Here is a 16,680-nt window from a genome sequence, read left to right as displayed (position 1 = left end):
TGAAGCAGGTCAGAACGGTTTTTCAGGTCCTGCGTGCTAATTCTTTGTTTGTGAAGGGATCAAAGTGTCTCTTTGGTGTGCAGAAGGTTTCATTTTTGGGGTTCATCTTTTCCCCTTCTACTATTGAGATGGATCCGGTTAAGGTCCAAGCCATCCATGATTGGACTCAGCCGACATCTCTGAAAAGTCTGCAAAAGTTCCTGGGCTTTGCTAATTTTTATCGTCGCTTCATCTGCAATTTTTCTAGTGTTGCCAAACCATTGACCGATTTGACCAAGAAAGGTGCTGATTTGGTCAATTGGTCTTCTGCTGCTGTGGAAGCTTTTCAAGAGTTGAAGCGTCGTTTTTCTTCTGCCCCTGTGTTGTGTCAACCAGATGTTTTTCTTCCATTCCAGGTCGAGGTTGATGCTTCTGAGATTGGAGCAGGGGCTGTTTTGTCACAGAGAGGTTCTGGTTGCTCAGTGATGAAACCATGCGCTTTCTTTTCCAGGAAGTTTTCGCCTGCTGAGCGAAATTATGATGTGGGCAACCGAGAGTTGCTGGCCATGAAGTGGGCATTCGAGGAGTGGCGTCATTGGCTTGAAGGAGCTAAGCATCGCGTGGTGGTATTGACTGATCATAAGAACTTGACTTATCTCGAGTCTGCCAAGCGCTTGAATCCTAGACAAGCTCGTTGGTCATTGTTTTTTGCCCGTTTTGACTTTGTGATTTCGTACCTTCCGGGCTCTAAAAATGTGAAGGCGGATGCTCTGTCTAGGAGTTTTGTGCCCGACTCTCCGGGTTTATCTGAGCCGGCGGGTATCCTCAAGGAAGGAGTAATTGTGTCTGCCATCTCCCCTGATTTGCGGCGGGTGCTGCAAAAATTTCAGGCTAATAAACCTGATCGTTGCCCAGCGGAGAAACTGTTTGTCCCTGATAGGTGGACGAATAGAGTTATCTCTGAACTTCATTGTTCGGTGTTGGCTGGTCATCCTGGAATCTTTGGTTCCAGAGAGTTAGTGGCTAGATCCTTTTGGTGGCCCTCTGTGTCGCGGGATGTGCGTGCTTTTGTGCAGTCCTGTGGGATTTGTGCTCGGGCTAAGCCCTGCTGTTCTCGTGCCAGTGGGTTGCTTTTGCCCTTGCCGGTCCCGAAGAGGCCTTGGACACATATCTCTATGGATTTTATTTCTGACCTTCCCGTTTCTCAAAAGATGTCAGTCATTTGGGTGGTCTGTGATCGCTTTTCTAAGATGGTCCATCTGGTACCCTTGTCTAAATTGCCTTCCTCTTCTGATTTGGTGCCTTTGTTCCTCCAGCATGTGGTTCGTTTGCATGGCATTCCAGAGAATATTGTTTCTGACAGAGGTTCCCAGTTTGTTTCGAGGTTTTGGCGAGCCTTTTGTGGTAGGATGGGCATTGACTTGTCTTTTTCCTCGGTTTGCAGTCATATAGAATAATCGTAAAAGTCGGACAAGTCCTGAAATCCCCTTTAATAAGGTTATAAATAGTGATGAGAGATAACACGCCTGTGCATTAATAGAATATCCTCGGCATGCTCAAATCACCATGGATGCATGTCTTGCGGCTGTTCGAACATTTGAAACACGGATGTTCTATTATGTCACGTCAACCCAGCAGCCAATAATTAGCCCCTCCCTTCTAATTGGGGAGAAACTGGCACCCGGAAGAAGTGTGAGCAGAGGTCAGTTACTCCTGTAGTAGGAGAAAGTGAAGCAGCCGCTGAGACTGCAGGGCTGATGGGGGAGAGCAGGTGCCGACAATGTTGGAATGAAGAAATAGAAAAATTGTCACTCAGATGACTAGTTAATTATGATATTTATTATGAAGTAACTGCAATTCAAAAAACAAAACGTTTTGGTCTACATATCACACCTTCATCAGAAATGGAATGCCAAAGAGAGGCATGTCAAAAAATGCAAGCGCAGAGGTATGCAAGCATTATCCACCGTTCTGGTCAGGAGAAAAGTATTGGAATGGCGCCCGCACTGGAGGAGAGTCTAGTGGTTATTCTTTATTACATGAGGGAATATAGTTATTATGAAGGAGTTGTCCGAGTAGTGGACAACCATTTTAGTCCCATCCACTTTTTTTGGCTACTTTTGAAAGGTTGTGAGGAGAATACAAATAAATAAATAAATAAATAAAATGGCAATTTGTATCTTAACACCTGATAACCTTATAGTAAATCCATTTCCATGTGTTTAACCGTTCCGCTGCCATGTCAACTTCCACAGATTTCACCTTCACAAACCAGGATTTTACAATTTTTTTATTAGTGAGAGTAGACACAAGACACATTGCAAAACCAGAAATTGAAGCTTTTGTTTCTAATAAGGTTTAATGCGATCCCAGGATCTTTCCTCTAGCCCTTATGTTTCTGGCTCAGCAAGTGTTCAAAGTCACATTACAAATACACTCAGCAGCAGAAGGATTACATTTTCTATTGCGATTTACCAGGTGAACCTTCGGAAAATATAAGTGTGTGGGAGATGAAGATTTAATTTCCTCTTTATTCTCCTTTTCTCTGAAGCTTTACAGGAGGGATGACATTACTATACAGTCATGGCCAAAAATTTTGAGAATGACACCAAAATTATATTTTCACATGATCTGCTGCCCTCTGGTTTTTATTAGTGTTTGTCTGATGTTTATATCACATACAGAAATATAATTGCAATCATATTATGAGTACCAATAGGTTATATTGACAGAATGAGTTAATGCAGCAAGTCAATATTTGCAGTGTTGTTGACCCTTCTTCTTCAAGACCTCTGCAATTCTCCCTGGCATGCTCTCAATCAACTTCTGGACCAAATCCTGACTGATAGCAGTCCATTCTTGCATAATCAATGCTTGCATTTTTCCAGAATTTGTTGGTTTTTGTTTGTCCACCCGTCTCTTAATGATTGACCACAAGTTCTCAATGGGATTAAGATCTGGGGTGTTTCCAGGCCATGGACCCAAAATCTCTGTTTTGTTCCATGAGCCATTTAGTTATCACTTTTGCTTTATGGCAAGGTGCTCCATCATGCTGGAAAAGGCATTGTTGGGCGCCAAACTGCTCTTAGACTGTTGGGAGAAGTTGCTCTTGGAGGACATTCTGGTACCATTCTTTATTCCCTTGGCTGAGAAGCAATCCCACACATGAATGGTTTCAGGATGCTTTACAGTTGGCATGAGACAAGACTGGTGGGAGCACTCACCTCTTCTTCTCCGAATAAGCTGTTTTCCAGATGTCCCAAACAATCGAAAAGGGGATTCATCAGAGAAAATGACTTTGCCCCAGTCCTTAGCAGTCCACTCCCTGTACTTTTTGCAGAATATCAGTCAGTCTCTGATGTTTTTTCTGGAGAGAAGTGGCTTCTTTGCTGCCCTCCTTGAAACCAGGCCTTGCTCAAAGAGTCTCCGCCTCACAGTGCGTGCAGAAGCACTCACACCAACCTGCTGCCATTCCTGAGCAAGCTCGGCACTGCTGGTAGTCCGATCCCGCAGCTGAAACAGTTTTAAGATACGGTCCTGGCGCTTGATGGTCTTTCTTGGGCGCCCTGGAGCCTTTTTGACAACAATGGAAGCTCTCTCCTTGAAGTTCTTGATGATGCGATAGATTGTTGACTGAGGTGCAATCTTTGTAGCTGCGATACTCTTCCCTGTTAGGCCATTTTTGTGCAGTGCAATGCAGAGATAACCATGGTTAACTGAAGAGAAACAATGATACCAAGCACCAGCCTCCTTTTAAAGTGTCCAGTGTTGTCATTCTTACTTAATCATGACTGATTGATCGCCAGCTCTGTCCTCATCAACACCCACACCTGTTTTAATGGATCAATCACTAAAACGATGTTAGCTGCTCCTTTTAAGGCAGGACTGCAATGATGTTGAAATGTGTTTTGGGGGTTAAAGTTCATTTTCTGGGCAAATATTGACTTTGCAAGTACTGTAATTGCTGTTAAGCTTATCACTCTGACATTCAGGAGTATATGCAAATTGCCATTAGAAAAAATGAAGCATTAGACTTTGGAAAAATTAATATTTGTCTCATTCTCAAAAATTTTGTCCATGACTGTACATACAGTGGCATTTAAAATTTTGGGCACCCCTTGGTAAAATTACTGTTATTGTAACAGTTAAGCAAGTTGAAAATGAAGTGATCGCTAAAAGGATTAAAGGTAAAGACGACACATTTTCTTTGTATTTTAGTCAAAATTAAATTCTAATACACTGTACATCTACTATATAATTGTCTAAGGGTCACTTCTGTCTTTCTGTCTGTCCCGGATATTCATTGGTCGCGGCCTCTGTCTGTCATGGAATCTAAGTCGCTGATTGGTCATGGCAAAATGCCCACGACAATTTCCACGACCAATCAGCGACGGCCACAGTCCAGCGGCAATATGGCCGCTCTTTCCTCCCCGCAGTCAGTGCCCGCTCCATACTCCCCTCCAGTCATCCAGTCAGCCCTCACACAGGGTTAATGCCAGCATTACTGGAGCACGGTGTAACGCACTCTGGTTACGCAGCTATTAACCCTGTGTGACCAACTTTTTACTATTGATGCTGCGTATGCAGCATCAATAGTAAAAAGATCTAATGTTACAAATAATAATAAAAAAAAACGTTATTCTCACCCTCCGATGTGTCGCCCTGTCCTCGGCAGTGCAAGCGGCAGGTTCCGGTGCTAAGGATGGTATATGAGAAGGACCTGCCATGACGTCACGGTCATATGACCGCGACGTCATCACAGGTCCTGTGCTCATACCAACCCTGGGACCGGAAGCTGCCGCATGCACCGCACACAGGCAACAGAACTACAAGGGGCTCTCGGAAGGTGAGTATATGTTTCTTTTTAATTTTTTAACCTGTTACATACCTGGCTGGGCAATATACTATGTAGCTGGGCAATATACTACGTGACTGGCCAATATTCTACGTGACTGGGTAGTATACTACGTGTCTGTGCTGTATACTACGTGGAAGAATGGATTCAATGAAATTTCAACAAGTTCTTGATGCAAACATAACACCATTTCTAAAAATGGAAACGTGGATGGCTTCTACAAATGGATAATGATCCTAAATACATGTCCAAATCCAAAATAGACTACCTCAAAAGGCACAAGCTGAAGGTTTTGCAATGACCCTCACAGTCCTCTGATCTGGACATCATTGACAATCTGTGGCTTCATCTCAAAGTGCATGCAAGATGACCCAGGAATCTCACAGAACTGAACAAATTTTCCTAGATAGAATGGATGAAAAGCCCTCAAACAGGAATTGAAAGACTGTGCTGGCTACAAAAAGTGTTTACAAGCTGTGATACTTTCAAAAGGGGGTGCTACTAGGTACTAGCCATGCAGGGTGCCCGAAGTTTTGCATTGGCCTACAGTCCTTGTTGTAATTTTTTTTAAGTGTAACAGACAAAAATGTGTGTGTGTATATATGTGCAATATACATAATACTAGATGGTGGCCCGATTCGAACGCATCGGGTATTCTAGAATATGAATGTCCACGTAGTATATTGCCCAGCCACATAGTATATTGCCCAGCTACGTATTATATTGCCCAGTGACGTAGTATATTGCCCAGCCTCGTAGTGTATTGCCCAGCCACGTAGTATATTGCCCAGCCACGTAGTATATTGCCCAGCCACGTAGTATATTGCCCAGTTACGTAGTATATTGTCCAGTTACGTAGTATATTGCCCAGCGACGTAGTATATTGCCCAGCCACGTAGTATATTGCCCAGCCACGTAGTATATTGCCCAGCCACGTAGTATATTGCCCAGCCACGTAGTATATTGCCCAGCCACGTAGTATATTGCCCAGCCACGTAGTATATTGCCCAGTCACGTAGTATATTGCCCAGTCACGTAGTATATTGCCCAGTTACGTAGTATATTGCCCAATTACGTAGTATATTGCCCAGTGACGTAGTATATTGCCCAGTGACGTAGTATATTGCCCAGTGACGTAGTATACAGCGAGAAATGTTCCTGATACCATTGGCTGCAACACAATCACAAAGCATGATTGCTCCACCTCCATGCTTAACAGTTGGCGAGATGTTCTTTTCCTTTATTTCTGTGCCATTTTATTCCACACATACCTTTGATCAGTGGCCAAAGAGTTCTATTTTAACCTCATCAGTCCAAGGGACTCGTTTCCAAAATACATCAGGCTTGTTTAGATGTTCTTTTGCATACTTCTTGACACTGAATTTTATGGTGAGGACGCAGGAGAGGTTTTCTTCTGATGACTCTTCCATGAAGGCCATATTTGTGTAGGTGGCTCTGAACAGTAGAACAATGTAAGTAGAATGTAAGTCCGCAAGGACAGGGTCCTCTCCCCTCTGTACCAGTCTGTCATTGTAAATTTCTTTACTGTAAACGATATCTATAACTTTGTATGTAACCCCTTTCTCATGTACAGCACCACAGAATTAATGGTGCTATATAAATAAATAATAATAATAATAATGTCCCACAACACCAGAGCCTGCTAAATCTTTCTACACTTGTACTTTCAAAAAGTGAAAGTGCCATTTGCCCCCTCTCACTTTATATATCTACATACAGTGGGTACAGAAAGAATTCATAGACCTTTACATTTTTCACTGTTTTATTGCAGTCATTTGGTAAATTAACAAAAAAAATGATTTTTTTTTCCCCTCATTAATGTACACTCTGCACCCCATCTTGACTGAAAAAAACAGAAAAGTAATAATTTTTGGAAATTCATTAAAAAATAAATACTGAAATATCACATGATCATAAGTATTCAGACCCTTTGCTCAGTATTGAGTAGAAGCACCCTTTTGAGCTAGTGCAACCATGAGTCTTCTTGGAAATGATGCAACAAGTTTTTCACACCTGGATTTGGGGATCCTCTGCCATTCTTCCACACAGATCCTCTCCAGTCCCGTCCGACTAGATGGTGAAAGTTGGTGGACAGCCATTTTCAGGTCTCTCCAGAGATGCTCAATTGGGTTTAGGTCAGGGCTCTGGCTGGGCCAGTCAAGAATGGTCGCAGAGTTGATTTGAAGTCACTCCTTTGTTATTTTAGCTGTTTCCTTAGGGCCATTGTCTTGTTGGAAGGTGTACCTTCGGCCAAGTCTGAGGTCCAGAGCACTCTGGAAGAGGTTTTCATCCAGGATATCTCTGTACTTGGCCGCATTCATGTTTCCTTCAGTGACAACCAGTCGCCCTGTCCCTGCAGCTGAAAAACACCCCATAGCATGATGCTGCCACCACCATGTTTCACTGTTGGGATTGTATTGGGCAGGTGATGAGCAGTGCCTGGTTTTCTCCACACATGCTGCTTAGAATTATCACCAAAAAGGTCCATCTTCGTCTCATCAGACCAGAGAATCTTATTTCTCATAGTCTGGGAGTCCTCAATGTGTTTTGTTTTTAGCAAACTATGGGGGCTTTCATATGTCTTGCGCTGAGGAGAGGATTCCGTCGGGTCACTCTGCCTCAAAGGCCCGACTGGTGGAGGGCTGCAGTGATACTTGACTTTGTGGAACTTTCTCCCATCTCCCTACTGCATCTGTGGAGCTCAGCCACACTGACCTTGGTTTCTTCTTTATCTCTCTCATCAAGGCTCTTCCTCCATGATTGCTCAGTTTGGCTGGACAGCCAGGTCTAAGAAGACTTTTGGTGGTCCCAAACTTCTTCCATTTTGTCTGACAAGCACTGGGAGCTGTGAGGTCTCTTATAGACAGGTGTGTGCCTTTCCAAATCAAGTCCTATCAGTTTAATTAAACACAGCTGGACTCAAATGAAGGAGTAGAACCATCTCAAGAAGGATCACAATGAAATGAACAGCATGTGACTTAAATACGAGTGTCTGAGCAAAGGGTCTGAATACTTATGACGATGTGATATTTCAGATTTTCTTTTTCATTAAATTTGCAAAAATTTCTACATTTTTTTTTCTTCAGTGAAGATGGGGGTGCAGATTGCACATTAATGTGAAAAAAAAAAGAACTTTTTTTTTTAATTTACCAAATAGCTGCAATGAAACCGAGAGTGAAAAATTTAAAGGGGTCTGAATACTTGCCATATTATATATGCGTGCGTGTGCGCATGTGTATATAATTATATTACAATAATATATATTATATATATACTCGAGTATAGGCCGAGATTTTCAGCCCATTTTTGGGGGTTGAAAGTCCCCCTCTCGGCTTATACTCGAGTCATACCCAGGGGTCGGCAGGGGAAGGGGAGTGGAGGCTGTCTAATTATACTCACCTACTCCTGACGTGGTCCCTGCAGGTCCCTGGTTCCCCGGCGCCACAGCTTCTTCCTGTACTGAGCGGTCACATGGTACCACTCATTACAGTAATGAATAGGCGGCTCCACCTCCCATAGGGGTGGAGCCGCCTATTCATTACTGTAATGAGAGGTAACGGTGACCGCTCAATACAGGAAGAAGCTGCTGGCGCCGGGGAAGCATGGACTGCACCGCACCAGGAGCAGGTGAGTATAATGGGAAGAGGAGCGCTACATGATATTTACCTGCTTCTCATTCCGGCGCCGCTCCGTCTTCAGCGACTTCTGCAGTGACGCTCACGTCAGAGGGTGTGATGACGTGGTTTGTGCGTGCCCTCTGCCTGAACGTCAGTGTAGAAGACGCTGAAGATAGAGCGGCACTGGAATGAAGTCAGGTGAATATTGAAAGTGCCAGGGGCCTGAGTAACGGAGAGGTGAGTATGTGATCGCAGCAACAGCAAATGGGGCAAGTGTCTGTATGGAGCATCTTATGGGGCCATAATCAAGGTTTGTGCAGCACTATATGGGGCAAGTGTCTGTATGGAGCATCTTATGTGGCCATAATGAACGTTTGTGGAGCATTATATAGGGCAAGTGTCTGTATGGAGCATTTTATGGGGCCATAATCAACATTTGTGCAGCATTATATTGGGCAAATGTGTCTAAGGAGCATCTTATGGGGCCATTGTTAACCTTTATGCAGGATTATATGGGACATATTTTAATATGGAGCATCTTATGGGGCCATCATAAACTTTATGGAGCATTATATGGGGCTCCTGATTCAATATGGATATTCAAAAACACAACCTACTGATGTCTCAATTAATTTTACTTTTATTGGCATCTATTTTTATTTTTGACATTTACCGGTAGCTGCTGCATTTCCCTCCCTAGGCTTATACTCAAGTCATTAAGTTTTCCTAGTTTTTTTGTGGCAAAATTAGGGGGGTATTATTTTTTTTATTTATATTTATATTAAAAAGGGAAACAGCACAAAAAGATGTTCAAAAGAGGACTTTAATGCCCTGTGGCATGGCAACGTTTCGGATAAAATAAATCCCTTCTCAAAAGAGATATATATACAAAAAATCCCTTGTGTTTTTTATCTGTATATCAAGAGCAATTTTGGCTTCTTAAAATAAATCCTGATATCCCATGTGTAACTCTTACCTGACTCCATTCTGAAATTGTAGCCAGGTGACATTAGATTGCAAACATGCCCTGCTAAAAGTGCACCTAGTGATAGGGAGTAGGGTTGAGCGAAATGGGTCGGTAATATTCAGAAGTCGCCGACTTTTGGCAAGGTCGGGTTTCATGAAACCCGACCCGACCCCAGTGTGGGGTCGGCCATGAAGTCGGCGATCTTCTGAATCTGGAATCGGAATTCCGATACCGATTCCCGATATGTTTAAGATATCGGGAATTGGTATCGGAATTCAGATTTAAGTGTAAAATAAAGAATTAAAATAAAAATTATCGCAATACTTACCCTCTGACGCGCCCTGGTACTAACCGGGAACCTTCCTTCCTTCGAATCAGCGCTTTCAGGACCTTCGGTGACGTCGCGGCTTGTGATTGGTCGCGCGACCGCCTCGCGACCAATCAGAAGCCGTGACGTCACCGCGACGTCACCGAAGGTCCTGGAAGCGCTGATTCTTAGGAAGGAAGGCTGCCGGAAAGAAGCAGGGCGCGTCCGAGGGTGAGTATATACTTAATAGGAATATACTCACCCTCGGACGCGCCCTGCTTCTTTCCGACAGCCTTCCTTCCTAAGAATCAGCGCTTGAAGGACCTTCGGTGACGTCACGGCTTCTGATTGGTCGCGCGAGCGGTCACATGGGCGGTCGCGCGACCAATCACAAGCCGCGACGTCACCGCAAGGTCCTTGAAGCGCTGATTCGAAGGAGGAAGGTTCCCGGTTAGTACCAGGGCGCGTCAGAGGGTAAGTATAGCGATATTTTTTATTTTAATTCTTTATTTTACACTAAAATATGGATCGCAGGGCCTGAAGGAGAGTTTCCTCTCCTTCAGACCCTGGGAACCATGGAAACCCAATGCACTGCATTGGGTTTCGGGTTTCGGCCGACCCCGACTTTTTTAAAGGATCGGCCGATTTCACTCGACCCGACTTTTGAAAAAGTCGGGTTTCGTGAAACCCGACCCGATCCTATAAAAGTAAAGGTCGCTCAACCCTAATAGGGAGTACAATTGTAGGATTCTGTGCCAAAAACATTTATCAATCCTGAAAACACACTTTTATCGTTGTAGACCAGAACTTTCAAAATACAACAGCAAGGTTTTACTGGCTGCCATGTGCTACATAATGAATATCTGCAATGGTTTAGAAATGGGAAATCTGTCCTTGGTGTCAACAGTAAACTTCAAGCTGCTTGCAATATCATTTCTGTAATCTTTACACGGTGACATCTGCTTTAGACAGTTCCCAGCTCCTGAACGTACATCATGTCAGACTAAAGTTTCAGCTGCTACAGTCAAAATTGTTAAACTTTTTTCCCTAATTATGTCATGACCTACAAGTGAGTTTATTTAAGAAGTCTAAAATAAATGTAAAAGATGGCAAAGATACTAGTATTTCATTTTATATTACAGAAATTTAGATTAACACCGAGATCAAATTTTTCATTTTGACAAGGGGCTACAGTAAAAAAGCAGAGGCTAATTTGTTATGCGACTTCTCCTTTCAGAAATACCCAATATGTGGAGAAAAAAAAAGAGTACTATTTAAAGAGGCCCTCCAATCAGAGTTTTTATCCTCATTATATTATATGGCACTGTGTACTTACAGTTGCTCATTTTGCCTTTCTACCCAGGTAATACTTTTTTCTGCTTTCTCCATGTAGAAACAGGAAGTCTCTTTTCAGAGAATGAATTGAATCAGTCTATTCAACTACTGACCCAGATCCTCCCTCCTCCCGGAATTTTTGCAGCAACTCATACAGGGAAAATACCTCCTGTTTCTGCATAGAGCTTAGAAGGATTCAGCTAGTCTGTTATTAATCACGTGATGTCAGACTTAATGGAAAAACATGAGGAATTATCTGGGTAGAAAGGCAAAATGAGCAATTGTAAGTACACAGTGCTATATAATATAATGTGATTGCAATACAAATTTGGATAAAACCTTTCATGGGAGTGCTTCCTTAAGCACATGGCAGGGCGTGTAGAGCGTTGATTTTTATAAATTTGACTAATAGATTGCGGAGCTCGTGTAACATTTGTAGAGTCCCAAGAGTGTCAAAGCAGCAGAAACCCCCACAAGGGACACCATTTTGTACACTACACCCATCAAGAAATTTAAGAAAAATTGTAGTGAACATTTTGAGAATACTGATGTCTCTGAATTTTTTAACATTCGGCTAAAAAAAAAAAAAAAATGTCTTCACTTAAATATTTTTAGCTCCAACGCTTTCATTTTCACACGAGTCAATGAGAGAAAATGGAACTTACAGTTTGTTATGCAATGTCTCCAGAGCATGCAATACCTTAAGTAATCAGAAATCACTGTTTGGGCACTTGGCGGGGTTTGAAAGAGAAGGTGTGCCATTTAGTTTAGTTTAAGTGACCCAATTTTGGAAATTCGACTTCAAGGAATTCATCTATTGGGCGCAGTGAGCATTTTGATGACAAAAGGTATATTGCTGGTATAAAAGGTGTTAGAATTTTATAACACTGGACTGTGTAAATAAAAAAACAAATACCGTATATACTCGAGTATAAGCCGAGATTTTCAGCCCACTTTTTTGGGCTGAAAGTCCCCCTCTCGGCTTATACCCGAGTCGTACCCAGGGGTCGGCAGGTGAGGGGGAGCGGGGGCTGTCTAATTATACTTACCTGCCCCTGGCGCGGTCCCTGCATGTCCCTGGCTTCCCGGCGCCAGCAGCTTCCTCCTGTACTGAGCGGTCACATGGTACCGCTCATTACAGTAATGAATATGCGTCTCCACCTCCCATAGAGGTGGAGCTGCATATTCATTACTGTAATGAGCGGTAACGGTGACCGCTCACTACAGGAAGAAGCTGCAGCGCCGGGGAAGCCAGGGACTGCACAGCGCCAGGAGCAGGTAAGTATAACAGGGAGGGGAGCGCTGCGCTGCGTGATACTCACCTGCTCCTCGTTCTGGCGCCGCTCTATCTTCAGCAGTGGCGCTCAGGTCAGAGGGCGCGGTGACGTAGTTAGTGCGCGCCCTCAGCCTGAATGCCAGTGCTGAAGATGGGAGCGGCGCCGGAATGAGGAGCAGGTGACTATTGAAAGTGCCGGGGGCCTGAGCGACGGAGAGGTGAGTATGCGATTATTTTTTTTTAACACAGCAAATGGGGCAAGTGTCTGTATGGAGCATCTATGGGGCCATAACGTTTGTGCAGCACTATATGGGGCTATAACGTTTGTGCAGCACTATATGGGGCCATAAAGTTTGTGCAGCACTATATGGGGCCATAACGTTTGTGCAGCACTGTATGGGGCCATAATGTTTGTGCAGCACTATATGGGGCCATAACGTTTGTGCAGCACTATATGGCGCAAGTGTCTGTATGGGGCCATAATCAACGTTTGTGCAGCATTATATGGGGCAAATATCTTTATGGAGCATCTTATGGGGCCATAATCAGCATTTGTGCAGCATTATATTGGGCAAATATGTCTATGGAGCATCTTATGGGGCCATTATTAACCTTTATGCAGGATTATAAGGGGCATATTTTAATATGGAGCATCTTATGGGGCCCATCATAATCTTTATGAAGCATTGCATGGGGCTCCTGATTCAATATGGATATTCAAAAACGCTTAACCTACTGATGTCTCAATTAATTTTACTTTTATTGGTATGTATTTTTACTTTTGACATTTACCGGTAGCTACTGCATTTCCCACCCTAGGATTATACTCGAGTCTTTAAGTTTTCCCAGTTTTTTGTGGCAAAATTAGGGGGGTCGGCTTATACTCGGGTCGGCTTATACTCTAGTATATATGGTACATCTTAGTTTGAGAAAATGTTGTTTTCTATTTTGAAAGTATGGAAACAGAAGAAAGGTAGACCCGGCAGCGTTTTTACTCAATGTCCCCAAAAACACGGCAAGGCACGGAAGTGAAGGAGCGCTATTTGGGTGTAGATTTTACTGGAACATTTGCAGAGCTCCTAAGGTTCCAGAACAGAAGAAAGCCTCAGGAACGAGAGGAAATTTGTCTTTAAGAAAAAAAAGTGGATTTTGTGGGATTCTTTTTTTTTTTTAAAGTCATGTCGCATTTCCCAGAGCTTTTGAGCTACCAATAATGTGGAAATTTCCCATTTTCCAATTGACAGATTATGGACGAGAGAAGACTTGCTTTTTTGCTGAAGGAGTTGAAGTTATTATTGCTACCAATTTAGGACACATAACATCTCTTAAGGATCGGTTCAGATTTTTCTTGACCACTTACGTCAGGGTTTTCATATAAATCACATGATTATGATGAGAAAACTAACTTCAGTGCAGTAGGAATTCAGTGATACCAGAATGTTGTAACTATCACTTGTTACTTTTGCACTTACAAATCATTTTTTTTTTTGCATCATAATATTCTGAGAACTATAAATCATAGAAGAGGATTCTTTACTGTTAGGGCAGTGAGAATCTGGAATTGCTTGCCTGAGGAGGTGGTGATGGCGAACTCAGTCGAGGGGTTCAAGAGAGGCCTGGATGTCTTCCTGGAGCAGAACAATATTGTATCATACAATTAGGTTCTGTAGAAGGACGTAGATCTGGGGATTTATTATGATGGAATATAGACTGAACTGGATGGACAAATGTCTTTTTTCGGCCTTACTAACTATGTTACTATGTTACTTCTCTTCTGACAGTTATACAAAGGACCTGTATTTTGTGGAATGACACAAAAAAACAACAACCTTTTTTAGGCACCAATTTGGGGTAAATATGCTGCTCCTAAAGCCACATTCTTCAATTGATAACCTGGATGGAGTTGTAAAAACTCTTCTGTTCAATTTGGAGAACACAACGGTCAGGTTGATAGAATAACAGACTGGAAGGCTGTGTGTCCACTGGTTTTTTAAGTATACTTAAAAATGGATAAAACTAAAAAGACAACTCATCCTGCTGAATAATAATTCATCATGCCGCTTTATCAATGGAAAAAAAGCCGCCTTGGCAGAGACCAGAAATGGATGAAACATTGCATACACCTGGGTCTACAGACACCTTTCACATTTTGAGTGTTGCAGATCTTTTTATGAAACAGAAATGATGACATACTAGTAAAAACGTGCAGCATAATTCGTTACATACCATAGTTGTTTCTTGGATAGATCCAAAGCTGTTAATAAATATGTTGACTACAACATCGACTGGAATACCTACAAGTAAAGAAAAAAGTTTTAAAGAATGAATCACAAAGACAAGCATGACATCATTCCCTCCTCCAAGTAACATTTCATATTTATTTCTTAATAATCCTATGTGGTCACCAAAGGACATAAAATAAGTAACACAGCGCAGGAATACATTCCACAGGAAATGAACAATGGGAGTGGCCCAGCGTGAGAGGGGCAGCTAGAGGAGGCTGGCGAGGCATGGGTTCAAGGTACAGGGACTAATCAAGAAGGCTGATGTTCTAAATAGGACCTGCCACCAGGTCAAAAATATCCAGGGCTTGCTTTTATTTTATCCACCCAGCTCACCTGAGTATGCAGAGCTTCTTTTTTTTGTATGTTTTTTCAATGAGTGGTCATTAACCCTTTCACGACATGCGCCGTACTATAACTGCGCATGTCGTGTCTCCCCCTTTGATGTGGGCTCCGGCCGTGAGCCCACATCAAAGTCGCGACATGCCAGCTGTTTTGTACAGCTGACATGTGCGCGAAATAGCGGCGGGTGAAATCGCGATTCACCCGCCGCTATTAACCTGTTAAATGCCGCTGTCAAACGCAGACAGCGGCATTTAACCGGCGCTTCCGGCCGGAAATTACCTCATCGCCGACCCCCGTCACATGATCGGGGGTCGGCGATGCATCAGGAGGCTATTGAAGCATGGCAAAAGTTAAAAAAAAATGTTTTTAAAAATATGAAAAAAATAAAAAAAATATGAAAGTTTAAATCACCCCCCTTTCGCCCCATCCAAAATAAAACAATAACAAAAAAATCAAATCTACACATATTTGGTATCGCCGGGTTCAGAATCGCCTGATCTATCAAAAAAAAAAAAAAAGCATTAACCTGATCGCTAAACAGCGTAGCGAGAAAAAAATTTGAAACGCCAGAATTATGTTTTTTTGGTCGCCGCGACATTGCATTAAAATGCAATAACGGGCGATCAAAAGAACGTATCTGCACAAATGTGGTATCATTAAAAACATCAGCTCGGCACGCAAAAAATAAGCCCTCACCCGACCCCAGATCACGAAAAATGGAGACGCTACGGGTATCAGAAAATGGCACTTTTTTTTTTATTTTTTTAGCAAAGTTTTGAATTTTTTTCACCACTTAGATAAAAAATAACCTAGACATGTTTGGTGTCTATGAACTCGTAATGACCTGGAGAATCACAATGGCAGGTCAGTTTTAGCATTTAGTGAACCTAGCAAAAAAGCCAAACAAAAAACAAGTGTGGGATTGCACTTTTTTTTGCAATTTCACCACACTTGGAATTTTTTTCCCATTTTCTAGTACAAGACATGGTAAAACCAATGATGACGTTCAAAAGTACAACTCGTCCCGCAAAAAACAAGCCCTCACATGTCCATATTGACGGAAAAATAAAAAAGTTATGGCTCTGGGAAGGAGGGGAGCGAAAAACGAAAACACAGCATGAAGGGGTTAAGTCTACGGATGGGAGAAAGCAGGACTCAACAGCTTTATGCATGAAAATTATACTGTATATCCCCAGCTTGCCATCTCCTCCATTCTATACTGCCCCAAGACAGGCTAGTATAAGGTTAAGTGTTCCCAATGTCATTGTAAGCCAGGTACCTCCGTCGAGGTACCCTCCCCCACATTTTACAACATTTTTGCAGCATCGATTTACCCGCAGTTTCCAGTCAATATTTACGCCATATAATAATAATAATAATAATAATGATGAAGAAACCGCTAACAGATTTTTTACAGGAAAAAAAAGCTCAAAAAGGCGTCTTTTGAGACATCACATTGACTTCTATTAAAAAATATAGAGCAGTGGTCCCCAACTTTATCCACCTTAACCCACCCTTCCCCCCAAACCGCTTTTCACCTTCATGACCAGGCAAAATTTTACAATTCAGACCAATATCACTTTATTTTGTAATAATTCTCAAACGCTTCAACGGATACCACTGATTCTGTTTTTTTTTGTGACACATTGTACTTTGTGATTGTGGTAAAATGTTTTCTATATGACTACAAAAAAAA

General features: G+C 42.5%; 1 protein-coding gene across 2 annotated transcripts in view; it reads right to left on the bottom strand.

Annotated features, from left to right (window-relative positions):
* The window catches only part of GLRB (glycine receptor beta), a 212,149-nt gene that overhangs the window by 81,848 nt on the left and 113,621 nt on the right, over positions 1–16,680 (bottom strand). For both annotated transcript variants that reach the window (XR_011316977.1, XM_069744125.1), the window contains exon 4: positions 14,584–14,651. Coding sequence is in view for 1 of the 2 variants with exons in the window: in XM_069744125.1 (XP_069600226.1) it covers positions 14,584–14,651 (68 nt within the window). In the remaining variant the exon portion in view is untranslated. The remainder of the gene's footprint in view (positions 1–14,583; positions 14,652–16,680) is intronic.

The sequence above is a fragment of the Ranitomeya imitator genome, chromosome 1 (genome assembly GCF_032444005.1).
Source record: "Ranitomeya imitator isolate aRanImi1 chromosome 1, aRanImi1.pri, whole genome shotgun sequence".
In the NCBI taxonomy this organism is placed as follows: Eukaryota; Metazoa; Chordata; class Amphibia; order Anura; family Dendrobatidae; genus Ranitomeya; species Ranitomeya imitator.
Note: the sequence above shows the minus strand (reverse complement) of the source record. Positions and strands in the feature narration are given on the sequence as shown.